At 40.7% G+C, this 27718-nt stretch overlaps 1 protein-coding gene across 1 annotated transcript; it reads left to right on the top strand.

Moving 5' to 3' along the window:
* The first annotated feature begins 208 nt into the window (after positions 1-208).
* Positions 209-26356, top strand: ERCC6L (ERCC excision repair 6 like, spindle assembly checkpoint helicase). The gene is made up of 2 exons (XM_037145450.2): positions 209-343; positions 22345-26356. The coding sequence occupies exons 1-2, from the start codon at positions 276-278 to the stop codon at positions 26009-26011; spliced, it is 3735 nt and encodes a 1244-aa protein (XP_037001345.2). The 5' UTR covers positions 209-275; the 3' UTR covers positions 26012-26356.
* Positions 26357-27718: the final 1362 nt, after the last annotated feature.

The raw sequence follows: 27718 nt of genomic DNA, 5'->3' as shown, positions 1-27718 counted from the left end.
ATTTGACTGAAGACGCTACTCAAAACAGGAGGACACGCCCACTTCGCGCTACGGATCGCAGAAGGCCTCCTAGCGCCAGCGCGTGTATGCGCAGGCGCGCGACCTTTGTGGGCAGGACTCAAATGGTGACGCCAGAACGTGGTAATGGCGATTGACCAGCCGGGAGGCTGACGGTTGGAGCTGTTCCCTCCCTCTATGCGCACAGCGCATGCGCAGGGCGGGAGCGAGCGAAATTCAATCTTCGGCGGAGATTCCTGGGACCTAAACTGAAAGTCATGGAGGCGTCCCAGGGGTTTGTGGAAGCCGAGGCTTTAAGCCCAGAGCAGGCTGCCTGTTACCTGAGGTATGTCTGGGCCTCTGGGTGGGTCCAGCTCTCAGGCCCTGGTTGGGAGTCAAGGGGAGGGGGACTCGGACCCTCCCAGGCGCCTAAAACTGAGGCGGAGCAGAGTAGGGCGCAGGTACCTACTCAGATTTATAAAGCCTGGGGAGCCCTCCAGTATCCTCGTTTTGGGTCAAATGATTCACCGTTATGAACTCCTTAAGAGCTAGAGCTTCAATTGATCAAGCTTTTCTTTTTCTTTTTTAATATTCAGGACTAGTTTTGCCAATAGGCAGATTAGATTAGATGTAGCTTTTCTTGAGTCTTTCCAGCCTACCATCCCCAGACCTAGGGAATACAGAAACAAATAAATTATCATCCCCCCTCCTCAGATTGCTTACAATTTAGTAGTGGAAAGGAATAGGTAAACCGATAATATTTAATAAGTTCTATAAGAGGTATAATGTGCAAGGCATAGTATGGGCATTAAAGGAGGGAATGGCAGACTACAAGGGTTGGTGAGAGAATGGAAGTCCTCACAAGAGGAAGAGATTTGTATTGAAAAATGAGTTAAGTTGTTCTCCAGATGGCTAAGGATGGAGAGGGCATGGTGATGTGGGAATAAGCATTACAGTTTTTTTTAGATTGTGATAAAATCCACATAACATAAAATTTACCATCTTAACCATTCTTAAGTGGTATTAAGTACATTAACATTGTTGTGCGGCTACCACCACTATCCATCTTGAGAACTCTTTTCATCTTGCAAAACTAAAACTCTGTACCTATGAAACAACAGCCCCTTCCCCAGCCCCTGGCAACCATCATTCTACTTTCAGTCTGTCTCTGTGAATCTGACTCTTTTAGGGACTTCATGTAAGAGGAATCATACAGTATTTGTCTTTCTGTGGCTGGGTTATTTCATTTAGTATAATGTTCACAAGGTTCATCCATGCCGTGTCATGTGACAAGATTTCCTGCCTTTCAGAATAATAGTCCATTGTATGCATATATTGTATGCATTTTCTTTATCCATCAATGGACACTTAGGTTGCTTGCATCTCTTGACTATTGTGATAGTGCTGCTGTGAACACGGGTGTGCAAATAATCTCTTCAAGATCCTGCTTTCAATTTTTTTCAATATATACCCAGAAGTGGGATTCCTGGATCACATGATAGTTCTATTTTTAATTTCTTGGGGAATTGCCATACTGTTCTCTAGAGTAGCTGCACCATTATACATTCCCGCCAACAGTGCACAAAGGTTCCAGTTTCCTCACATGCTAGCTAACATTTATTCCCTGTTTTGTTGTTGTTACTAGCCATTCTAATGATAGTGAAGTGCTATCTCATTGGGGTTTTGATTTGCATTTCTCTAATAATTGCTGATATTGAGAATCTTTATGTACCTATTGACCATCTGTATGTCTTCTTTGGAGAAGTGTCTATTCAAGGCCTTTTTTAGTTGGGTAGTTTGTTGTTGTTGAGTTGTACTTTTTCTTTTCATTTATTGGTTTTATTTTTTTAGAGACAGGGAGAAATTGATTTGTTGTTCCACTTATTGATGCATTCATTGGTTGCTTCTTTTTTAAAAAAATATTTTATTTATTTTTAGAGAGGGGGGAAGGGAGGAAGAAGGAGAGGGAGAGAAACATCAGTGTGTGGTTGCCTTTCGTGCATCCCCTGCTGGGGATCTGGCCCAAAACCCAGGCATGTGCCCTGACTGTGAATTGAAATGGTGGCCCTTTGGTTTGCAGGCTGGCACTCAATCCACTGAGCCACAACAGCCAGGGCCATTGGTTGATTCTTGTATGTGGTCTCACCAGGGATTGAACTCACAACCTTGGTGTATCAGGATGACACTCTAACCAATTGAGTACCCAGCCAGGGCTTGAGTTATAGTTCTTTATATATTCTGGATATTAACCCCATATCTGCTATATGATTTGCAGATATTTTATTCCATTTTGTAGGTTGCCTTTTCATTCTTGTGATTGAGTCCTTTGTTTATTTGTTTGTTTTTAAGATTTTATTTACTTATTCTTAGGGGGAAAGGAGGGAGAAGGAGAGGAAGGGAAACACCAGTGTGTAGCTGCCCACCACGTGGCCCCCACTGAGGACCTGACCCACAACCCAGGCATGTGCACTGACTGGGAATTGAACCAGCAACCCTCCGGCTCACAGCCCTCCCTCAGTCTACTGAGCCACACCAGTCAGGGCTGTGATTGAGTCCTTTGATGCACAAGTCTTTTTTTTTCAATTATGTTTTACTGATTATACTATTACAGTTGTCCTGATTTTCCCCCTTTGCCTCCCTCCACCCACTGCCCCCCCATTCCTTAGGCAATTCCCCTCACCATTGTTCATGCTCATGGGTCATGCGGATAAGTTCTTAGGCTATGCCATTTCCTATACTGTATTTTACATCCCCATGGCTATTTTGTAACTGCCTATTTGTACTTCTTAATCCCCTCATCTCTTAACCCATTCCCCCACACCCCCTTCCCATCTGGCAACCATCAAAACACGCTGTATCCATGATTCTGTCTTTGTTCTTATTTGCTTAGTTTGTTTTTTTAGATTCAGTTGTTGATAGTTTGTGTTTTTTGCCATTTTATTGTTTATAGTTTTGATCTTCTTTTTCTGAAATAAGTCCCATTAAGCCCTGGTTGGTATGGCTCAGTGTACTGAGTGCCAGACTGTGAACTAAAGGGTTGCTGGGTTCTTTCCCAGTCAGGGCACATGTCTGGGTTGCAGGCCAGCCAGGTCAGGTCTCCAGAAGGGGGCACGTGAGAAGCAAACACACATTGATGTTTCTCTTCCTCTCTTTCTCCCTCCCTTCCCCTCTGTCTAGAATAAATAAATAAAATCATTAAGAAAATAATAAATAAGTCCCATTAACATTTCATATAGTAATACTTTGGTGATGATTAACTTCATTAGTTTTTTTCTCATCCGGGAAGCTCTTTATCTGCCCTTTGATTCTAAATGATATCTTTGTTGGGTAGAGCAATCTTGGCTATAGGTCTCTGCTTTTCATTACTTTGAATGTTTCTTGCCAATCCCTTTATTTTTTATAGTTCAATTTCTAAAAGATTTTACTTATTTATTATTTATTTATTTGTTTGTTTGTTTGTTTGGTTATTTTAGAGAGGGGAAAGGAGAGAGAAAGATAGGGAGAGAAACATTGACGTGTGAGAGATAAATCAGTTGGTTGCCTCTTGCACACCCGCAACTGGGGATCTGGCTCACAGCCTAGGCATATGCCCTGACCAGGAATCGAACCCATGATCTTTCAGTTTGAAAGCCAGTGCTCAATCCACTGAGCCACACCAGCCAGGGCTGGTTCAATTCTAACTTAATTTATTTTTTCAATATACTGTACTTTATTTCTTTTATTGAATTTACTAAGGTGACACCGGTTAATAAAACTATATAGGTTGCAGTTGTACAATTCTATAATCCATCATCTGTATATTGTTTTTTGTGTTCAACACCCAAAGTCAGGTCTCCTTCCATGACCATTTATCCCTCCTATACCCTCTTCTACTTCCTCCTACCCCCTTTCCATCTGGTAATCACCATACTATTGTCTGTGTTTATGAGTTGTTATTTTTTTAGAAGTTTTAAATTTATGTAGTAAGAAGGAAAAAATGGGGATGTGAACAATTCTGTCTCCCTTTTCAAAAACTTAATGTTTTCAGGCTCTTAAAAGCCAGCCCTGGCCAGTGTGGCTCAGCTGGTTGGAGCATCCTCCTGTAAACTGAAAGGTTTCGGATTTGCTTCCCAGTCAGGGCACATACCTAAGGTTGCAGGTTGCGTCCCAAGTCAGGGCACATGGGAAAAGCAACAGATCAATGTTTCTCTCTCAATCAGTCTTTCCCCCTCTCTCTCCCTGTCTTCTTCTCTCTCTAAAATCAATAAGCATGTCCTTGGGTGAGGATTAAAAGAAAGCCAATAGGTCTGCTTACAGAGGAAATAAGAGCACATTTTTGGACCAAGTTACTTGACTTAAGATTTGGGGAGAACAGTGGGTGGCAGTGTGGTGTGATAGAGTGCTGGCTTTAGAGTTGAGCCGTTTGTGTTTCACATGATGGCTCTGACACTTGCTACCTGGGAGACCTCAGACAAGTCACTTGACGTTTCTGACCCTCGGTTTTGCCATCTGGAAAATGATGAAAAGGCTTTATGCCTTTAGTCCCCTCCCCTCCTTTGTGTGAGCAAGCAAGAGGGCCTCTCATAGTTTCTTTAACATGGCCTCTCACGCTGGCAGCTGTCTCTCGCTCACTCCCAGGAGCTTTCTTCATGACATTCTCAAACTGCCTCTCCTCCACTCCCTTCAACAGTCACCCCCTTATCTCACAGTCATCTTCTGGTGTCACGGCGCATACTTTCCTCTCACAGTTTCCCTCGCCCCTCAACTCTCATAGTTCCCTTCACTCCTAAGCTTTCTCAGTTCTCTCCCATCTTCTTCCAAATCCCCCTGACACTGAAACCACCTTGCATAAAAAGCATTGCCTTCTCTACCTTCTATTTTGTTTATAATTCTGCTCCTTGGCACAGTCCTGCTCTCACAATTTCTGTCTGTCCTTCTTCCTCCTTTTCCTTTCTGTTCCTCTCTTTCCCTGTATTTCTGCCTCTCCTGCCTAAAAGATGAAAGAAAACTTTGAAACTTGCTGTCACACCTGCTTTCTTATTCACATATCTTCATCTGCTATCACATCTGATAACTGTGACACCGTGTCAGGTCTGCTCTCCCTTGGTGGTGCCAGCCCACCAGCTCCTCTCTTACCCTCTCTGATGCCCACTGCCCATTTGTGCTCTATGCCCCACATGCTTCTACTGTGTTGCACCCCCCACCATTGCCTCCCCTTTCTCTGGCATGCTCCTTCTCTCCCCCCTCCCGGCTCTGTCTCTGTTTCTTTCTGTCATCCATTATCTCTCCCTGTATGTTACCTACCTCAGTTGCTCACTCTCCCTCTTTGACATTCTCTCTCATGCTCTCTCCCATTTGTCCTTCTCTGTCACTCACCAGCCCCTTCTCTATGTCGTGCATCTCTTTTCCTTTCTGTCACCCATCTGTTCACAGTCATCTACCTGCTTACACTGTCATCCATTCTCTCACCCACTTACTCTTTCTGTCAATCCACCCTCTTTTTCTCTGTCATCTTCCCCACTCTGTACTCTGTCACCCCTTCCCCCTTTCGCTGTCACCCATGATCTCTATCACCCATTCTCTGCCTGTTTCTCTATGACCCATTCTCTGTTACCCACCCTTTCCCTGTCACCTACTTCTGTCACATTCTCATTCTTTCACATATCCTCTTTTTTCTCTGTCACTGTATCTTTCTGGGTCCAATCAGGAGGTAGAAGCCATACAGTATGTTAAAACATGAATTTTAATATAAATTATTAAACTGATAAGTGAGATGCTATAGAAATAAGGAAATTGCATTATGGTTCCCTAGGACTATGGAAGAGAACCCAAGAAAGGTCACACTTGGAAGGGGGCCCTCTCCTCAAGGCTGAGGCTCAGACCCCCTTGGAGAAGTTATAGTTCTGAGCACTGGATAGCAGAGAAGTATGTGGTCTTGCCCAGGCCATGAGCTGGTCCGCATTTTCTAGGCTAACAGGAAGCAACCTTCTGGAGTGTGGGTTGGGAGCAGGCCATCAGCAGCCTATAGCTTACACAGACAAAAGAAGTAGGGCCCAGGGCATAGGTGAGCTGCTGGGAGAACTGGTTTCCATGTAGTGAGGGCTGCAAGAAGGTCATCTCCTGGCCAGGTGGACACTTCAAGGTCACGGTGGGACTGCATGTTCTTGGTGTGTGGCTGACCCACTGTGCTGCAGCAGCTGGCAACTTCAGGAGAGCCTCTTCTTCCTGCAGTGTCCCTCAGGTGCCCTCTACTGAGAAAACTTAGCATTGTGTTGGCTGTATATGCTTAAAGGAATTCTGTCTGTTATCACAGAACAGGTATTGAGGAGTGAATTTGGAACTGAGAGGCAAAAATGATGACTGGCAGAATCACCCACCCTCTTTCCTATGTTGTTTACTTTTTCTTTCTGTCACTCACTGTCTCTGCCACCTTCTCTGTCACCCACTTGCTTGTATTCCATGTTGTCCACTCTGTCTTGCTTCATCCATCTGCTCTCTTTCTCCATTCTCTATGTCTCCCAATTTCTCATGTTACTCTATACAAACTGCTTTTGTCAAGGTCACCAAAGGCTTTCATATAACCAAATTTAATGGTCAACTTGTAATCCTCATCGCCCTTGACCTACCAGCAGTATTTGACAGAACAGATCACTTTTCCATGAAACACTAGATTAGCCCTGGCTGGTGTGGCTCACTGGATTGAGTTGTGGCCTGAGAACTAAAAGGTCACTGGTTCGATTCCTGGTCAGGGCACATGCCTGGATGCAAGCCAGTTAGGGATGTGTGAGAGGCAACAAAAAAGAAGCACTCAATTCATTTGGCTTCCAGGACCCCTCATTCTTTTGATTTTTTTCCTGCCTCACTGGGTGCTGCTTCTCAGATGCTACTGATTCCTCCTCATATTCTCAATTGCATTTTCTTCTAATGTACTTTAAGGTAAATTCTCAGACATCACAGCATTTCATTTTAGTACGCATCCCTAAACAAGAACATATTCTTACAAAACCATCATACCATGTTACCACCTAACAAAATAAACGAATTCTTTGTTATCAGTTAATACATAGGCTATGTTTAAATTTTGAAACAGTCTTAAGTCTTTTTATAATGGATTTGTTTCAATCAGGATCCCCCAAAAGAATTTGATTATATTTCTTAAGCCGCTTAATCTTTTAAAAACTATTTTGCTTATTTTATTTTTTAGAGAGGGAGAGAAACATCAATGTGTGATTGCCTCTTGCATGCCCCCCCCATGGGGACCTGGCTTGCAACCCAGGCATGTGCTGTGACTGGGAATTGAACCCACAACCCTTTGATTCACAGACCAGCACTCGACCACTGAGCCACACCAGCCAGGGCTTAAGCCTGTTAATCTTGAACAGTCTCTCCCCACCTTCCACTTTTATTTCAATGCCAATAATTTGGATTAGTCCGATGGCTTCCTTGTAGTATCATTGCTTATTCTCTTATCTCCTGTAATTGAAATGTAAAGGTTTGATAAATGAGTGGATAAGGAAAATGTGGTATATATACACAATGGAATATTATTCTGTTTAAAAAAACACAAGAAAATCCTGCCATTTGTGACAACATGTAGGTGGGCCTAGAGGACATTATGCTAAGTAAAATAAGTCAGACGAAGACAAGCACCTTATGATCTCACTTATATGTGGAATCTAAACACAAAACCACCAAGCTCATGGATACAGAGAACAGATTCCTTGTTGCTAGAGGAGGGCTATAGGAGGTGTGCAGAATGGATGAGGGTGATCAACAGGTGCAAACTTTCAGTTATAAAATAAGTAAGTAGTGGGAAATGTAATGAAAAGCGTGACGACTATAGTAATACTGTATTGCATATTTGAGAGTTGCTAAGAGTTGTTAAAAGTTGCTAGCCCAAGGAAAAATTTTTTTCTAACTATGTATGGTGACTGATGTTAACTAACTAGACTTAGTGTAGTGATCATTTTGCAATATTTACAAATATCAAATCATTATGTTGTATACCTAAAGCTAATATAATGTTGTATGTCAATAATACCTCAATAAAAAATTAAACTGTTCTAGAGCAAAAAAAGATTAACGTTCAATATTTTTGGCATGGATACTTAGTAGGGGAGGCAATGTATTTAATATTACATCATAGCAGGAAGCATGTAGTGTCTGATTTTCTTGCTTTTCGTAATATTAAGTAATGGGTTCAGATTGGTCACAGGCTGATCATTTCTTTGCAGAGTTGCATTTTTTGCTTTTCATGGATAAGTAATATGTTGGGGACACCTGAACATCCTGTGAATATCTAGTTCTTCATCACCCTTTCATCCATTGATAACCAGTGCCCAAAATCAGTTACTTCATTATGGATTACAAAGTGGTGATTTTCTAATTTTGCCATTCTTTCTGTATTCATTAATTGGAATTCTTCTGTAAATGTTCTTAATGTTGGAGCGTTGGACTGCTGTGGTTTTTTTTATTGTATTTCTTTCTTTGTTGATCTTACCTAGGTTCTTGTCTTTAAATCCCATCTTTATACTGACAGTATTCACATTCTTGACATTAGTCCTGACCTCCTCTGAATTCCAGACTCCTGTATCCAAGTACATACTTGACATTTCTCCTTGATAATAGTCACATGTAATGTAACTTGTCCAAAACCAAAGGACGAAAACCACAGACAGAAACCATGTGTTCACCTCAATAGGTGTAGAAAAGATTTAACAAAATCTAGCACTCTTTAATGATAAAAACACTCAAACTGGGAATGCAAGATAACTTGGTCAGCCTGATGAAGGGTATCTACAAAAACCCAAGTTAACATTATACTTAATGATGAAAGACTGAAGGCTTTCTCCCCTTATATCAGAAACAAGACAAGGATGCCTGCTCTTTTAACTTATATTCAATATTGTAATTTATTATAATTCAGCACTGTAATAGAGGTTCTAGCCAGGGCAGTTAGGCAAGAAAAAGAAATGAAAGACATGTAGATTGGAAAGAAAGAAGCAAAACTATATCTGTATTTGCAGATGGAATAATCTTTTATATAGAAAGGCCTCTGAATCCACAAAAAAACTAAGAGCTAGTAAACAAGTTCAGCAAAAGTACAGGATACAAGATCAATATTAAAAATTCATTTGTATTTCCATACATAGCAGTGAATGAAATTAAAGGAACAATTCCATTTACTGTAGTACTAAAAAGAATAAAATGCTTAGGAATAAATTTATCCAAGGAAGTGCAAGACTTACTATACACTGAACATGACAAAACATTGTTGAAGGGGGTTCCAGAAGGCTTGAATAAGTGGAAGGATAGCCAGTGTTCATGGATTGGGAGACTTAATATTGCTAAGATGGCAGTACTCCCCAAAGTAATATACAGATTCCAATGCAATATCTGACAAAAATCCCAGTTGTTTTTTTCCTTTTGCAAAAATTGACAAGCTCTTATAAAAGCCTTTTGGAAATGCAGAAGTCCCAGAATATCCAACACAATCTTGAAAAAGAACAAAGTTGGAGAACTCACAGTTCCTCATTTCAAAACTTACTATAGAGTTATTGTAATCAAGACAATGTGGTTCTAGTATAAGTACAGACATGGAGCTCAGTGGAGTAGGATTGAACATGGAGACTCTTTCCTGGAACAACATAAAACACCCATACTTCAGGCATTTTTTTGGTGCAGGGATTAGGGTTGTTGTTGTGTTTTGTTGTGTGTGCGTGTCTGTGTGTGTCTGTGTGTTTTTGTCCACTCAACAAGATGTGAAATCCACCTTTTGTTCTGGTGATAGATTTTACACCCTGGCCACTAGGGTACATAAGTAATATTCTTTAAAACTTTTGTTTTGAAATATAAAACAGTTTAATGACTTACTATTGTAACCACCACATAGGTCATGGTTTGTTTTTAGATTTATACTCTTGTCATAATGGAAGGTCTTGTCTACTTCACCACTGACGTGGCCTGAAGGTGAATTGAAGGCATACATGAGGGTTCAGGAGTTCTTTCCAAACAACGCTAGCTTTGTTCAAATTTAGGAATAAGTGTTTGCTTGAAGTCCCAGGGTTTTGCACTCTAATGTGATGGTTAACTAGATAACTTTAGGCTGGAAGATTGGAGGCTTGAAGCACTAAAAGTCTATACCTATTGTAAAAGAAGTTAATATTGTTCTTGAAGAATTAAAAAAAATTTTAATTAGACTTTATTTCAAAGGGCCAGTCAGGATTTTCACCACCTAATGCTTCCCAAAATAATAAAACTTTTTTCTGCTGAGGACATTGGCTGCTATCATCTATCTGGATGCCAAAACATATTTACTGTGCCAAAGAAAAAGGATAATTTTGGTTTTGGCATAATTGTTAATTAGCTGGGGTTTTTTCCAGAGTAATTAGCCAGGAGGGTCAGCTGTTTTCTGAGGGCATGTTGTTAACATGCAAGAGGTTGCTCTCTTCCTGTTTATTCTGGCAGACAGGTATTTACCCGGTTCAACCAAAGTTACAAAGAAGGGGGACCAGATCCTTGCCTGCCTTTACCCACTTTGAAACAGGCTTTGCTCTTCCTGTCTGCTTGTATTCTCTTTGTGACAGAGTATGAGGGACCTGCAAGAGCACTAAGAATCTTGGATTTCTTTGGGTCCATATTATGCTTTGGTCCAGTTAGTTCTTATGTGTGGAATCCAAAGCCAGTGACACAGATAGTATATACTGCAGAAAGCCATACACTGTTTTTAAGTGATTGGTCTTACAGGTGGACGGTATTAAGCTCCAAATCAAACCTTGTGTAGGCTCTGATCCTGAGAGCTGTAGGGCTACCCCTCACCTTTTTGGAGAAAGCATTTGGAGGGGAGAGCCATGCAGAGTCAATGGTACTTTTTCAAGTTGAGATAAACCAGAGGTTACAAACCGGCAGCTCATGAGCTGTGTTCACAGATAAGTTTTGTTTGCCCTGCCCTGGGGTTTTTTTGTTTTTTTTTTAAAGATTTTATTTATTTTTATTTATCTTTAGAGGGGAAGGGAAGGAGAGAGAGAGAGAAACATCAATGTATGGTTGCCTCTTGTGTGTCCCCCGCTGGGAACTGGCCTGCAACCCAGGCATGTGCCCTGACTGGGAATCAAACCGTGGTTGCTTGGTTCCCAGGCCCGCGCTCAATCCACTGAGCTACACCAGACAGGATCTGCCCAGGGTTTTTAAAAAATATATTTTAATGATTATGCCCGCTTCCACCTGGTACCCCCTGTTCCCTCTAGCAATCTCCCCCTCCCTTAGTTCATGTCAGTGGGTCATGCATATAAATTCTTTGGCTTCTCCATTTCCTATACTGTTCTTAACATCCCCCTGTCTATTCGTATCTACCAATTTGTACTTCTTAATCCCTGTACCTTTTCCCCCATTCTCCCCCTTCCCCCCTTTCCCCTCCTAACTGTTGACCCTCCAAATGCTCTCCATATCTATGATTCTGTTTCTGTTCTGTTTGCTTAGTTTGTTTTTTAGATTCAGTTGTTGATAGTTGTAAAGTTATTGCCATTTTAATGTTTATAGTTCTGACCTTTTTCTTAACTAAGTCCCTTTAATATTTCGTATAATAATGACTTGGTGATGATGAACTCCTTTAACTTGACCTTGTCTGGGAAGCACTTTATCTGCCCTTCCATTCTAAATGATAGCTTTGCTGGATAGAGTAATCTTGGATGTAGGTCCTTGCTTTTCGTCACTTTGAATACTTCTTGCCAGTCCCTTCTTGCTTGCATAGTTTCTTTTGAGAAATCATCTGTACTCCTTTGTAGGTAATTCACTGCTTTTTCCTTGCTGCTTTTAAGATTCTTTATCTTTAAGCTTCGGCCTTTTAATTATGATATATCTTGGTGTGGTCCTCTTTGATTCCATCTTGTTTGGGACTCTCTGTGCTTCCTGGACTTGAGTGTCTGTTTGTTTCACCAAATTAGGGATGTTTTCTTTCATTACTTTTTCAAGTAAGTTTTCGATTTTTTGCTCTTTCTCTTTCACTTCTCCTTCCAGCATCCCTATAATTCAGATGTTGGTACATTTAAAGATGTCCCAAATGCTCTTTAGCCTATTCTCAGGTCTTTGTTTTTTGAGGGGAATTCTTTTTATCTTCTTGCTGTTGTAATTGAATGTTTTTTTCTTCGTTGTGTTCCGAATCATTGGTTTGATTCTTGGCTTCATCCACTTCACTGATGATTCCCTGTAAATTTGTCTTTTTGGTGTAATCTTCATTTCTGCCTCAGTCTTTTAAAAAAGATTTTACTTATTTATTTTTAGAGAGAAGGGAAGGGAGGGACAGAGGGAGAAAAACATGAATGTGTGGTCCCCTACTGGGGACCTGGCCTCCAATCCGGGCATGTGTCCTGACTGGGAATTGGACAGTTACCCTTTGCTTCTCAGGCTAGAACTCAATCCATTGAGCCATACCTGTCACGACTGCCTGGGTCTTTTTTTGTGCTGTTGAAGTACCCAGTGAGTTCCTTAAGCACCCTAATAACCAGTGTTTTGAACTCTGCATGTGATAGATTGCTTATCTCCATTTTGTTTAGTTCTTTTTCTAGAGTTTTGTTCTTTTCTTTCATTTGTGTCATATTTCTTTGTCTCCTGATTTTGGCAACCTCCCTGTGTTTGTTTCTGTGTGTTGGGTAGAGCTGCTTCGACTCCATGTCTTAGTAGTGAGGCCTATTGTAGAAAAGTGCACAGGTAAGTTGGATGGGGCAGAGCCTTGGGTATTCGCCAGGTCAGGGCCACCTGTGTCACTGATCTGTGGCTCTCTGTGGGGGAGGGCTTAGAGAGGGGACAGTGCCACCACCTGGCTTCTGGAGTTTTGTGCAGGAGGAAGCTGTCTTCCGGCACTCACCCAAGTGCCAACACTTCAATTTCTCTCCTTATGCCACTTTTTTGCCCTTCTAGCTATTGTCCTGGTGCTGAAGTCCAGAGGGAGTAAGTCTGCTTAAGTCCTAAGTCTGTTGCATGTCCTTTAAGGATACTCCTGAGAATTTCAGTTTCTTCCACTGCCACAATGTCCACTGGTTTTTACAGCCAGGAGTTATGGGGATTTATCTTCCTGGCACTAGAACCCTGGGCTGTGTGGTCTGGTGTGGAGCTTGGATCCCTCCCAATTTTCATCCTCCACATGTGGGTGTGGGACTGCCCATCTGTCTTGGCTCCTCTCCATGTCTCCATGCATCTCCACGTCTCTACCCTTCCTACCTGTCTGGACGAATGTGGCTTTTTTAATTTCTTGGTTGTTGAACTTCCATACAGCTAGTTTTTTTTGATGGTTCTGGGTGATATTTGTTTCGTGGTCTAATTGTAATTTTTGCTCTGGTTGTGCAAGGAGGTGAGCCGTGTTTACCTATGTCTCCATCTTAACTAGAAATAACCCCCAGTGTTTTTTTAATATATATTTTTATTGTATTGATTATGCCATTACATTTGTTCTATTCCCCCCTTCATTCCCCTCCACCCTGCACACCGCTCCCCCACCATTCCCCCCCTTTAGTTCATGAACACATGTATCAAGTTCTTTAGATTCTATATTTCCCATACTATTCTTACCCTCCCCCCTTATCTATTTTCTATCTACTGTCTATGCTACTTATTTTCTGTACCTTCTCCCCCCTTCTCCTTCTCCCACTCCCCTGTTGCTAATCCTCCTTGAGATCTTCATTTCTATGGTTCACTCCTGATCTAGCTGTCCTCTTAATTTGCTTTTGTTTTAGGTGTGGTTATTAATAACTGTGAGTTTGCTGTCCTTTCACTGTTCATCTTTTTTATCTTCTTTTTCTTAGATAAGTAAGTCCCTTTAACATTTCATATAATAAGGGCTTGGTGATGATGAACTCCTTGAACTTGACTTTCTCTGAGAAGTGCTTTATCTGCCCTTCCATTTTAAATGAAAGTTTTGCTGGATAGAGCAATCTTGGATGTAGGTCTTTAGATTTCATGACTTGGAATACCCCTTTCCAGCCCCTTCTTGCCTGTAAGGTCTCTTTTGAGAAATCTGCTGACAGTCTGATGGGAACTCCTTTGTAGGTGACTGTCCCCTTATCTCTTGCTGCTTCTAGGATTCTCTCCTTCATTTTAATCTTGGCTAATGTAATGATGCTGTGCCTTGGTGTGTTTCTTCTTGGGTCCAAGTTCTTTGGGACTCTCTGAGCTTCCTGGATTTCCTGGAAGTCTATTTCCTTTGCCAGAATGGGGAAGTTCTCTTTTATTATTTGTTCAAATAAGGTTTCGACTCGTGACTGTTCCTCTTCCCCTTCTGGTACTCCTATAATTTGGATGTTGGAGTGTTTAAAGATGTCCTGGAGGTTCCTAAGTCTCTCCTCATTTTTTTGAATTCTTGTGTCTTCGTATTTTTCTGTTTGATCATTTTTTCCTTCCTTCTGGTCTGCTCCCTTGATTTGAGTCCCAGTTTCCTTTCCATTACTATTGGTTTCCTGTGCATTTCCATTAATTTCAATTAGTTTAGCCTTCATATGTTCCTCTAATTTGTGGCTAAAATCAACCAGTTCTGTGAGCATCCTGATCACCAGTGTTTTGAACTGTGCATCTGAAAGTTTGGCTATTTCTTCATCGCTTAGATTTATTGGCTCTGGGGCTGTGAGTTGTTCTTGAGCCATGTTTTTATCTGTTTGTGCCTGTTACATATGAGGAGAGGTGCCTTAGGTGTTCACCAGGGTGGGGCCACCCAGGGTGCTGAGTTGTGATGCTGTATGTGGGGGCAGGGTCAGAGAGGGAGCAATGGCAGTCCTCTCTGCTCTCCTAGTCTGCCTCACCACTCGCCCGCGCCTGTTTATCTGAGTGCAAATGTGCGAGCCTGCCGCCCTGCCCCAGGGCCTGCACGGTCTGTCTCAGTGCACATCTCTTCACTGGTTTATCTGCGTGCAAATGTGCGACTGCAGACAGACAGCTAGCTGCGCTGTGCCTTGGGTCCGCCTGTAGCTACCCCTGCACCTGGGATCCGTGCCCTCGGCTGCCTGCACGCTGCCCAGGTCGGGGGATCTTTTTTGCCCGACCTGCTCTGCTGCTGGCTTTGCCCCTCTCACCAGTTTAGCTGAGTGGTCCGTTGTTTTCGGACTCTGTATTGTTCGATTTTCTGTGGTTTGGTTGTGTTTGTTGTTGTTAAAACTTTGTTGTTTTTAGGTTTGGTTGTGCAAGGAAGCAAAGTGTTTCTACCTACACCTCCATCTTGGCGGAAGTCCCAGTGTTTTTGTTGTTTTTTTTAATGTATGCATTAATTACCATTTAAAAATCAGGAGAATTCAGCCCTGGCTGGTGTAGCTCAGTGGATTGAGCGCGGGCCTGCGAACCAGACAATCGCATTTCGATTCCCAGTCAGGGCACATGCCTGGGTTGCAGGCTGGTTCCCTGCAGGCCAGTTCCCAGCAGGGGATACACAAAGGGCAACCATACATTGATATTTCTCTCCCTCTCTCCTTCCCTTCCCCTCTAAAGATAAATAAACTTAAAAAAAATCAGGAGAATTCACATAAAAAAATTAGAATTTCCTACTCTTTTTCAACCATCAAATGATCTTGGTAACCTTGCACTGCAATTGTCATTTAGGGATGGACAGCTGTTTTCCCCCTTTAGATGGGATATATGGGTCTCAGTGTTGCTTTTCATACCGGAGCTTCACTTGTTTCTGTTACTTGCTTTGTACCTATAGGTCTTTACTTTGAGACAACTACACTTTGGGTGTGTTCAGCAAGGACCAAACCTGGAGAGTTAAAATAGAATTCTGTGAGGTTTGAGGGCCACTGTTCTTCAATTCTGGGTTCCCCTGTGGTATGCTCTAATAGCCCTCTATCCTTTTCATTTATAGCTGTTATTAAAGTTTATAACTAATTATTTATGTGTTTTTTTTGATAAATATCAGTCCCCTGTACTATATGCTACATGAAGGCAGAGACCTGCTTTACACATGGAAAGTCCTTAATACATATTTGATGAACAACTGGAGCTTATTTTAGTTTGTCAGATGTCCTGCAACCACAGCGGTTACAATTAACCAATGGAGGACCTGTAAACATTGGGCAATTATCACAGGAGAATGTTCAGAGAGAGAGAGAGACTTTCTGGAACACCACGAAGCTCAAGTACTTCCATTGTGATCTCTAGTAGCATGATACTTTGGATTTGTTTCAAACTTGGCTGCTTATAAACACACCTAAATTGTATTAATGTTGAAGTGATCTCTGAATTCTGCTTGATGTGCTGTCTTGAAGGGTGTTTTACATACCAGGTCTTAGGTTTTTGGGCATGTTATAGTCTGCTCGTATACTGTTAGTGGAAGAACTTTTAAGGTAGCTTTGATGGAGGGTTGCAAACTCCTGGAAAGACAAAACATTGCCCATTATATCTGAAAGATGCTTTCTTTCACTTAACTTTTGAGTGTCTTGATCTGACTTTCATGTCTTCAGCAAACATTTACTTAATGTCTCCTGTGGACCAGCCAACACTGCTGGTTGCTAAAGATACAGTGGTGGAAAAGACACATGTCCTTATAGTCTGGTAGGGGAAGAAAGACAAATGAAAATTGTCATATGATAGATATAAATACAGAAAATATATCCCTAATCCAGAATTATAGGGTTTGGGCTGCGCATGTGCGTGCATGAGAGAGAAAGGGGGAGTTGTTAGAGGAGGCTTCGTGAAAAAAATAATACCTTTACTGACTTAAAGGGTGAGTGGGAATTAGTTAAGGAGTGGGGAAGAAGCTGATGCACATGACGTACTAGATAATTTCATGTATAAAGAGTGAGAAGCAAGAAGCATGGCCTCTTCAGAGCAGTGTAGGAATTTAGTATTGCTAGAACATGGTGGAGATGGGAAGGGTGGAAGCAGGTCTTTGGACCTTGATGGTAGGCCTAGGAGAAATATATGGAGGGAAGATAGAATTGTGAATAAAACAGTGGCTTTGGATTTTTTCAGGTGTCAGTTAAAATTGTACCTCTGCCACATCCATCCCTCAGTCCCCTTAAACAAATGACCATTCCTTAAGAAATTAAGTGCAGAATTACTGTGTGATCCAGCAATTCTACTCTTATGTATGTACCCAAAATAATTGAAAATGAGGACCCAAACAGATACCTGTACATCATTGTTTATTGCAACATTATTTACAAGAGCCAAAAGGTGGAAACAACCCAGGTGTCCATCAATAGATGAATGGATAAACAAAATGTGTTTACATGCTATGGAATATTATCCAAACTTTAAAAGGAGTCACATTGGGACACACTATATGGATGAACCTTGAAAACATTATGCCAAGTGAAATAAGCTAGACACAACAGGACAAATATTGTATGATTCCACTTGTATAAGATACTGAGAATAGGAATATTCACCTAGAGACAGTAGGACAGAGGTCACCAGGGGTTGGGGACAGAGGAGAATGGGGAACAGTTTCTATTTGGGTGATGAAAAAGTTTTAGAAATAGATAGTGGTGATGGTTGTATAGCATTTTAAATGTAATTTCTTTGAAGTATAATTAAAAATGGATAAAATGGCAAGTTTTATATAGATTTCACCACAACAGAAAACCCCAGAAATTTATTTTCTCATGGTTCTGGAGGCCAGAAGTCTGAAATCAAGGTGTTATCAGGGTTAGTTTTTTTTTCTTAGAAGACCATGAGAATCTATCTGTTCTTGCCTGTCCTAGCTTTTGGTGGTGCTAGCAATCATCTTACAGTTCCTTGGCTTGTAGATGTATCACTCCAATATCTGCCTCTGTCTTCCAATTCTCCACTCTGTCTCTCTATATCCAACTGTACCCCTTATAAAGACACCAGTCAGGTTGGATTAGGACCCACTTTTATCCAATAAGATGTCATCTTGATTACATCTGCAAAGACCCTAATTCCAAGTAAGATCACATTCACAGGGGGATGCCATTCAACCTGCCACAAAGCCACTACCATGGATAAAACCAGGGGGGAATACATAGAGTCAGAAGGGCAATGACAAAAAGATCCCCAGAAAAACGAACATTCATAAGGAGACAGGCAGAGGGAGAGGAAGTCAAGATGCACACTGAGAAGGAATGGTTAGAGAGGAAGGAAGAAATCCAGGAGAGTGTTGTGTACCATTGTACCCAAGGAGTAAGAACTTCAAAAGGGAGGTGGTGGTCAGTGGTATTAAGTGCAGCAGAAAGGTCAAGGAAGATAAAGATTGAGAAGTGCCCATTGGATTTGGCAATATGAAGGTCATTGGTGCTTTTGGTTAAAACAGTTGCATTATAGTGCTTGGGTAAGAAGCCAAATTACAGTGTGTTATGACTCCCAGTTAGGTGTGACTCCAAACTGAGGCAGCAATCTATGGGCAAAGCTGTCTTTCTTTTTTTCTTTTCTTTTGATCCAATACCCAGATTCTGTTATTAACATTTCAGTATACTTGTTATCACATATCCTTAGCCAATCTATATTTTGGATACATTTCAAAGTTAATTGCAGGCATCAGGGTACTTTCTCCCATTTTAACATGCATACCATTAATTAGATTTCAATGTTTCATTTGTTTCTTTTGAAATAAAATTTACATACAAAAATGCACAAATCTTATGTTGTACATTTGGTGAGTTATTTTATTTTTTTAGAGAGGGGAAGGGAGGGAGAAAGAGAAGGAAAGAAATATGGATGTGAGAGACACATCTATTGGTTGACTCTTGCACACCCCTAACTGGGGACCTGGCCTGTAACCCAGGCATGTGCCCTGACTGGGATTTGAAGTGGCAACCTTTCAGTTCGCAGGCTGGCACTCAGTCCACTGAGCTACACCAGCCAGGGCCATTTGGTGAGTTTTGACAAGTGCATACACCTGTGTAACCCAAATCCCTGTCAAGGTATAGAACATTATTATCACCCCAGAAAGTTCCCTTATGCCCCTTCCCCAGCAGTCCCCACTCCCACTTTCCAGAAGCAACCACTGCTCTGATGTTTTTCACCATAGATTAGTTTTGTCCACTCCAGAACTTCATATGAATAAAGTCACACTGCTTATACAGTTATGATTGGCTACTTTGTCTCAGCATGCTTTTGAAATTGATACATGTATGAATTAATGCATGGATTAATACATCTAGTACTTCACTCTTTTCTGTTATTGAGTAGTACCCCATTGTATGAATATACCACAGTATTAATCCAATCTGGTCACATTTTCAAAAAATTAATTCTTAGATGCCTATCTCATAAATGGGGCAAAGCTGGGAAAAACTACTTATTAAATAAGAGGAACCTCAGAAAAGAGAGGAACCTCACTGAGTCCTGATATATATCTTAAAGCAGCTCTTAAAGTGTGGTTTGTGGACCATAAGCATTAGCATTACCTCATAAAGTTACAGAAATGCAGATTCTTGGGCCTCACTACAGAATCAGAAAATCTGTACTGGGGTCCAGCAATCTGTGTTTCAACAAGGTCTCCAGGAGATTCTGCAGAATATTGAGACATCCCTATCTTAAAGAATGAATTCAGTGAAGTTATCTTAGAGTGCATTCCAGGAGGTGGAGGTTGCTGTGAGCCTAAGCTTAGAGAACACAAAGTAGCAATGATGGACAAGAGGTAAAAAATAAAATATTTGAAGCAGGAAGTGACAAGATTTAAGGCAGAGAGGTCAGCAGTTCCTGGCTGTTTTGGAATGCCAAGCTAAGGAGCTTAAACTTCATTCTGTAGGCCACAGCAAGCCAATAAAGATTTTTTTGTTAACAGTTTTATTGAGGTATAATTGACATACTATATATTCACCGTTTTAACATGTACAATTTAGTAATTTTTAGTATATTCACAGAGCTGTATACTCATCACTACAATTAGTTTTAGAACATTTTTATCACCCCAAAAAGGAATTTCTTACCCTTTAGCCATCACTATCCCCAGTTCCTGAATCCCCTAGCCTCAGCTCCTGGCAACCACTAACCTACTTCCTTTCTCTGTGAACTTGTTTATTCTAAATATTTCATGTAAACTGAATCATAAAATGTGTGGCCTTTTGTAACTGGCTTATTATTTCATGTAGTTAAAATGTTTTCAAGTTGTAGCATGAATCAGTATTTTATCCCCTGTTAATGGCTGCATAACATTCCACTGAATGGATAGATCATTTTTCTCATTCATCAGTTGATGGATATTTGTGTCATTTCCCCTTTTGGCTTGATGAATAATACTGCTATGAACATTCATATACAAGATTTTCTGTGGATTTTACAAGAGTTCTCATTTCTCCTGGGGGGAGTAAAATTCCTGGGTCTATGTATAACTTTATATGTAATTTGTTGAGAAACTGACAGGCTGATTTCCAAAGCAGCTGCACCATTTTACTTCCCTACCAACAGTGTTCTGAGAGTTCCAGTTCAATGCTTGGTATTTTCTCACCTTTTGTTTGGCAATCTTAGTGGGTATGAAGTAGAATCTCATTGTGGTCTTAGTTTGCATTACTTTGGTGAGTAATGATGTTGAGCATCTTTTCATGTGCTTATTGGCCATTTGAATATTTTCTTTAGAGAAATGTCTCTTCACAGCCTTTGCCCATTTTTAATTGGTTGACTTTTAATTATTGAGTTTTAAGAGTTCTTTGTATTTTCTAGGTACAAATCCTTTATCAGGTATATGATTTTCTCCCATTTCATGGCTTGTCCTTCTACTTTCTTGACGATATCCTTTGAAATACAAAAGTTGTTTTTAAAGATTTTATTTATTTTTAGAGAGAAAGAAAGGGAAGGAGAAAGAGAGGGAGAAAAACATCAGTGTATGGTTGGTTGCCTTGTGTGCCCCTTGCTGGAGACCTGGCCTGCAACCCAGGCATGTGCCCTGACTGGGAATCGAACCAGTGATCCTTTAGTTTGCAGGCCCGTGCTCAATCCACAGAGCTACACCAGCCAGATGAAGTACAAAAGTTTTTTAATATTGATGAAGCCCAATTTATTTTTTCCTTTGGTTGCTCATATGATTGGCATATCTAAGAAGCCATTGCTAAATCCAAGGTCATGAAGATCTGTGCTTTTACTTCCTTTTAATAGTTATTGTAGATTTAGTTCTTATTTAGTTCTTTGATCTATTTTGAATTAAAATTTTATATATAGTGTGAGGAAGAGGACCTATTCATTCTTTTGTACATGGATATTCAGTTAAAAAGACTATTTTTTCTCAGTGAATTGTTTTTGGCATCTTTTTGAAATCACTTGATCTTAAACTACTGAAGAATTTTAAGCAGAGGAGTGACATGATTCCTTTTATATTTTAAGACAATATCGTTGGCTGCTTTGTAGAGAGTGTATTTGGAGGGATCAAGAGTGGATGTAGAGACACCAGTGAGTAGGAAGTTGCAGTTTCCAGGCCAAAGACTTGTGGCCAAAGTCAGGTTATGACTTGGATCACAATAGTGGTAGAGATATAGAGAAAGACACAGGTTATAGTCAGGAAATAAAGTTAACTGGACTTGGGGACTGTCTGGCTGGAGGGGTAAAATGGGGAGAAGTCAAAGATGACTCATATTTGGGTTGCAATCAAGGATGATCTTCAGATTTCCAACTCATTTGTCTAAGTGTATGGTATGTTTTGGGAGAGGAAATAATAATTTTAATTTGTGGTTAACTGAATTTGAGGTGCCTGTGAGACTTTCAAGTGGAGATGTCCAGAAGGTAGTTAGAATATGGGTCTAGACTAGAGCTTGGGGTAAGACCTAGGTTGGAGAGAGTGACTTTGGAGTCATGAGCACACAGGTGGGAGTGGAAGCTCTAGGAGAACCTGAGGAGAGTAAAAGGAATGAGAAGAGGGTCCAAGACTGAACCCTCTTGGAGGAAAAATAGAAGTCCAGGAAGGACACAGAGGAGAAATGGCCAGTGATTGGGGGTGGGGTGTGGCGGAACCAGGAGGAATCTATCAGGATCTGGTGGAAGGAGGGAATTTTAAGGGGGGAGTTTTAAGGAGCAAAATGATCAGTAGTGTCAAATGCATCACAAAAGTCCAGGAAAATAAGGCCTAAGTGCTGATACATCTTTCCTGTTTCCATACTCCCACAATATAGGTTGGTTATTTTTTTTTAAACCACTCTGTACTTCTTAAGGGTGGCAGTGTTTTTTTAATGTTGTGGAACAAATAACCTTTGCCACATACATTTCCCACAACTAGTGCATGAAGGTGTTGCTGGCAATGTCTGGTGGATATTTGTCTTAAGTGATGCCAGCTTTCATTGGCATCTTCTGTGCTAATCCTCGTCTTCAACTGAGGTTATTAAAAGCCTAACTGCAGTTTGGATTTCAAAATGGACTCTGAAGTATTTTTAGACAGAATGTTCAATCTGTTTTCTTTCTTTCTGATCTTAATACATATACATTTTTTTTACCTCTTTTTAAAAGATATGTGAAAGAGGCCAAAGAAGCAACTAAGAATGGAGATCTGGAAGAAGCATTTAAACTTTTCCATTTGGCAAAGGATATTTTTCCCAGTGAAAAGCTGATGAGCAGAATCCAAAAGCTACAGGAAGCCTTGGAAGAGTTGGCAGATCATGGAGATGATGAATTCACAGATGTGTGCAACTCTGGCCTGCTGCTTTATCGAGAACTGCATGACCAACTATTTGAACACCAGAAGGAAGGCGTAGCTTTCCTATACAGCCTATACAGGGATGGAAGAAAAGGTGGTATCTTGGCAGATGATATGGGATTGGGGAAGACTGTTCAAATCATCGCTTTCCTTTCTGGTATGTTTGATGCTTCACTTGTGAATCATGTGCTGCTGATCATGCCAACCAGTCTTATTAGCACATGGGTAAAAGAATTTGACAAGTGGACTCCAGGAATGAGAGTCAAAACCTTTCATGGTCCTAGTAAGGATGAACGTACCAGAAACCTCAGTCGGATTCAGCAAAGGAATGGTGTCATTATCACTACATACCAAATGTTAATCAATAATTGGCAGCAACTTTCGGCCTTGAATGGCCAACAGTTTTTGTGGGACTATGTCATCCTTGATGAAGCACATAAAATAAAATCTTCATCTACTAAGTCAGCAGTATGTGCTCGTGCTGTCCCTGCAAGGAACCGCATCCTCCTCACAGGAACCCCAATCCAGAATAATTTACAAGAGCTGTGGTCCTTGTTTGATTTTGCTTGTCAAGGGTCCCTGCTAGGAACGTTAAAAACCTTTAAAATGGAGTATGAAAATCCTATTACTAGAGCAAGAGAAAAGGATGCAACTCCAGGGGAAAAAGCCTTGGGATTTAAAATATCTGAAAACTTAATGGCGATAATAAAACCCTATTTTCTCAGGAGGACTAAAGAAGAAGTACAGAAGAAAAAGTCAAGCAGCTCAGAGGTCAGACCTTGTGAAAAGAATCCAGATGCTGATGCCATTTATGAAATGCCTTCCCTTTCCAGGAAAAATGATTTAATTATTTGGATACGTCTTGTACCTCTACAAGAAGAAATATACAGGAAATTTGTGTCCCTAGATCACATCAAGGAATTGTTAATGGAGACACGCTCACCTCTGGCTGAGTTAGGTGTCCTAAAGAAGCTGTGTGATCATCCTAGGCTGCTCTCTGCACGGGCTTGTCATTTGCTGAATCTAGGGGCTGTCAGATTCTCTGTTCAAGATGAAAATGAAGAGGAAGATTCCTCAGATGTGGACCATATTGGTCAAATATCTGATGATACACTGATGAAAGAATCTGGAAAAATGATATTTCTAATGGACCTTCTTAAGAGACTGCGAGATGAAGGGCATCAGACTCTGGTGTTTTCCCAATCAAGACAAATTCTAAACATCATCGAACGCCTCCTAAAGAATAGGTACTTTAAGGTATTGCGAATCGATGGAACGATTACTCATCTTATGGAACGAGAAAAAAGAATTAGCTTATTCCAGCAAAATAAAGATTACTCTGTTTTCCTGCTTACCACTCAAGTAGGTGGTGTTGGCTTAACATTAACTGCAGCAACTAGGGTGGTCATTTTTGACCCTAGCTGGAATCCTGCAACTGATGCTCAAGCTGTAGATAGAGTTCACCGAATCGGACAAAAAGAAAATGTTGTGGTTTATAGGCTAATCACTTGTGGAACTGTAGAGGAAAAAATATACAGAAGACAGGTTTTCAAGGACTCATTAGTAAGACAAACTACTGGGGATAAGAAGAACCCTTTCCGATATTTTAGTAAACAAGAATTGAGAGAGCTGTTCACAATCGAGGATTTTCAGAGCTCTGCAACCCAGCTGCAGCTTCAGTCTTTGCATGCTGCTCAGAGGAGATCTGATAAGAAACTAGATGAACATATTGCCTACCTGCATTCTTTGGGGATAGCTGGAATCTCAGACCATGATTTGTTGTACACACATGATCTATCTGTTAAAGAAGAGCTTGATGAGTTAGAAGACTCTCACTATATTCAACAAAGGGTTCAGAAAGCTCAATTCCTGGTTGAATTTGAGTCTCAAAATACAGAGCTCTTAATGGAAAGACAAAGAACTAGAAATGAGGGGATCTTGTTGAGACAACCTGTATTTACTTCTAAAAAAAGGGAGAAATACCCTGAAGTGAATAAACCACAACCCCAGCCTTCACTTCTTTTAACTACTCATCATACCCAGGAGGAAGAAATCAGTTCCCAAATGGCAAGTGTAATCATTGATGATCTGCCTGAAGAGAGTGAGAAACACTACCTTTCAAATATAAAGATGAATGTTACCATCGGACAAGATGGTAGGCACCCACATGAAAGGACATTTGATGCTGACTTTGTAGCTTCTTTACCCAAGGAGTGTGCAAGTGTAGAAGAAATCTGTACCAACTCTTTATTGGGAATGACCCTACAAAAAGAAGCATCACAAGAGGGGCCTACACAGGAGGTAATGCAAGACAATACTCTGGGAAGTTTTAATTATTTGCTTAGCGAATCTATTAGAGCTGATCTTGGGCCAAATCTAGATGAACAAAAGGACGATGAGATTTTACATCAGTGTAATCCCGGGCTCACTAATCCCATAACAAATGAAAATCAAGATATAAAATCAAATGCATCTGTTATTGAAATAACTGATGGTGACTTGTCAGTATCCCACAGTGCACTGCAGGATGCTCAAGCAAATGAGACCAACTTGCAAGAGGAACCTTTAGCATCTTCACTACAGTATATGTGTGATTTCAATCTTTTCTTGGAAGACTCTGCAGACAACGGACAAAATCTTGCTAGTCAGTCTTTGGAGCATGTTGAGAAAGAAAATAGCTTGTGTGACTCTGAGGCAAATTCTAGAGCAAGGTTTGTGCATAGCAAAGCAGGGCTCAGTATGGATCTTTCTGAGGAAAATGATGAGTCAGAAGTAGTAAATGTAAAGGTCAGAAGTAAAACAAGAAGGATCGTTTCAGATGGTGAAGATGAACATGATACTTTTAAAGATACTTCAAGCACAAATCCATTCAACACATCTCCCCTTCAGTTCTTACCTGTGAAACGATTTGATGCTTCAACTCCCAAAAGTGACATCAGTCCACCTGGAAGGTTCTTTTCACCTAAAATAGCTGATAGTATAAATAAGTCTCTAAACTCTAGAAGATCCCTGGCTTCTAGGAGGTCTCTTATTAATGTTGTTTTAGACCATGTGGAAGATATGGAGGAAAAACTTGAAACCAGCAGTAAAGCAAAGGTAGCTGAAGATTATCTGGAGGAAAGCAGTGGCGAAGCCTCAGATTGTACAGAAGAGGAACCTTCCAGAGAAACCCTGTCTTCAGAAAGTAAGTCCAGCTGTGTAACTACACCTAAGTCTGGTGCTCTAGCTCAGGAGACCTCTCCTGGTGACCCTGGGCTTTTGTCTGGTGGACAGTTGGTGGATTCTCCTCAGGATAAAGATAAGGCAGGAGAGGCTATGAATGACTATGAGACTCTTGTAATGCGTGGAAAAGCATTGAAAGAGTGTGGAAAAATACAGGAGGCCTTAAACTGCTTAGTTAAGGCACTTGACATAAAAAGTGCAGATCCCGAAGTCATGCTCATGACTTTAAGTTTGTATAAGCAACTTAATACAACTTGAGAATATAACCTGTGTATTGTATTTCAAAGAAAAACTGAGTTATGAGGTAATTTGTTGTAGTTGGATTCTTTGGGATCATGAAGCATTCAGGCTTAAGGTGAGAGAGATCTCAAAAGGCAAGTTTTGTTTCTAACTTTTGTAAATTCTGCCTTCACCCACTGTTTCTGCCCCCCCCATACATATATTCTGATATTGTTTTAGGCATACTCTATAAATCTAATAGAACTATGTTATTTCTAGAAAATTTTTCTGTGAAATTACTCTGACCATTTTAAAATTTATTCTGAAAATGATCACTTTTGTATATCACAGTTCAGATACGATTATTAAAGTTACTTTTCTCAAGTGTTTTTCATTCACTTTCTTTCACTGAGATGATACAGACACGAATGCTTGTAGAAACTCATTAGTTAGTCAGGGAGTTGTCATTAGTATTCCAAATCTAAGACCTGCTCTTTTATGCTGTCAGCTTACTGCTATAAGGCTGGATGCTAGGCTTCTTTATCATTGGTACTGTACCCTAAAGTCACTTTGCCAACCACTTAGCCATTCTTCCCTCACCACCGTGTTCTGATGTATGCTAGCACATTCCACCTTTGGGTTATGGACTGAAAAGGAATGTGGTTCCTTCTCAGGAACAAAGTACAATAGAGCATACTCTGCACTTGGTCATTAGAGCAGGAATGCTCGCATTCATCAAGTACCTACTGTATATTGGCTACCGTATATAGGTTTCCTGTTTAATCCTTAGCATAATCTTTTGAGGTCAAGGGTGGCATTTCCATTTTTTTAGTTGAAGAAACTAAGACTCAATGAGCTGTGGCTTGTCCAGGATCACATAGTAAGGGATGAAATAGATTTTTAACTGTGTTACCTAGTGAACAGCGTGTCTTCCCTATATATTATAGCCACTATAATGTGAGCTATTTTTGCTCACATCTGACATCAAATATATAGGAGTTTTCACACCAAGCAGTTCCCCAGTTCTCTGCAAATAGTCAACTGGGTATCCTACCATTCAACTCAGTTCTGACACTGCCTGGAGTAGGGTCAGGCTCCACAGGTGTCAGGGTACATTCCCATAAAACTGCCCTTACTTCAGATGCCATTTGCTGGTATTGGGTCTTCACATTATCCTCACTTGTGTCCACCTTGGCTACAAACAGAGGGCTCCCATGTCTGCCCTTTCAGGTTCAAGAATTTACTAGAATACCTTACAGAACTATTATCACTAATTTTTAAATAAAGAATACAACTGTAAAACAGCCAAATGGAAGAGATGTATGGGGCAAAATATGGGGGTTGGGGTGGTGGGTGAAGAGCCCATGCCCTCTGGAATTGCCATACCCAGCATCTTGATGTGTTCACCAGCCCTCAACTGTAGGGTTTATGGAAGGCTCATTACTTAGCCATGATTATTTAAGCCATTGGCCATTGCCAATTAACTCAATCTCTAGTCCCCAGAGGCCAGGGGGTGGGGCTAAAAGTTACAACCCTCTAATTTTGTCTTGGCCTTTGTTGTGGCCAGTTTGTATGTGAAGCTATTTAGGACCCTCTGGCCACCAGTCATCAGCATACAAAAGACCACTGAGATTCCAAGGGTTTTAGGAGCTGTGTACAAGGAACAAAGACCACTTATTTTTTATTATATCACACATATATGAGTTATTTGTTAACTATATGCATAAACTTTTAAAAAACCACAGA

The sequence above is a fragment of the Artibeus jamaicensis genome, unplaced genomic scaffold (assembly GCF_021234435.1).
Source record: "Artibeus jamaicensis isolate MK-2021 breed Jamaican fruit bat unplaced genomic scaffold, CSHL_Jam_final contig_2377, whole genome shotgun sequence".
NCBI classification, from domain to species: domain Eukaryota; kingdom Metazoa; phylum Chordata; class Mammalia; order Chiroptera; family Phyllostomidae; genus Artibeus; species Artibeus jamaicensis.
Note: the sequence above shows the minus strand (reverse complement) of the source record. Positions and strands in the feature narration are given on the sequence as shown.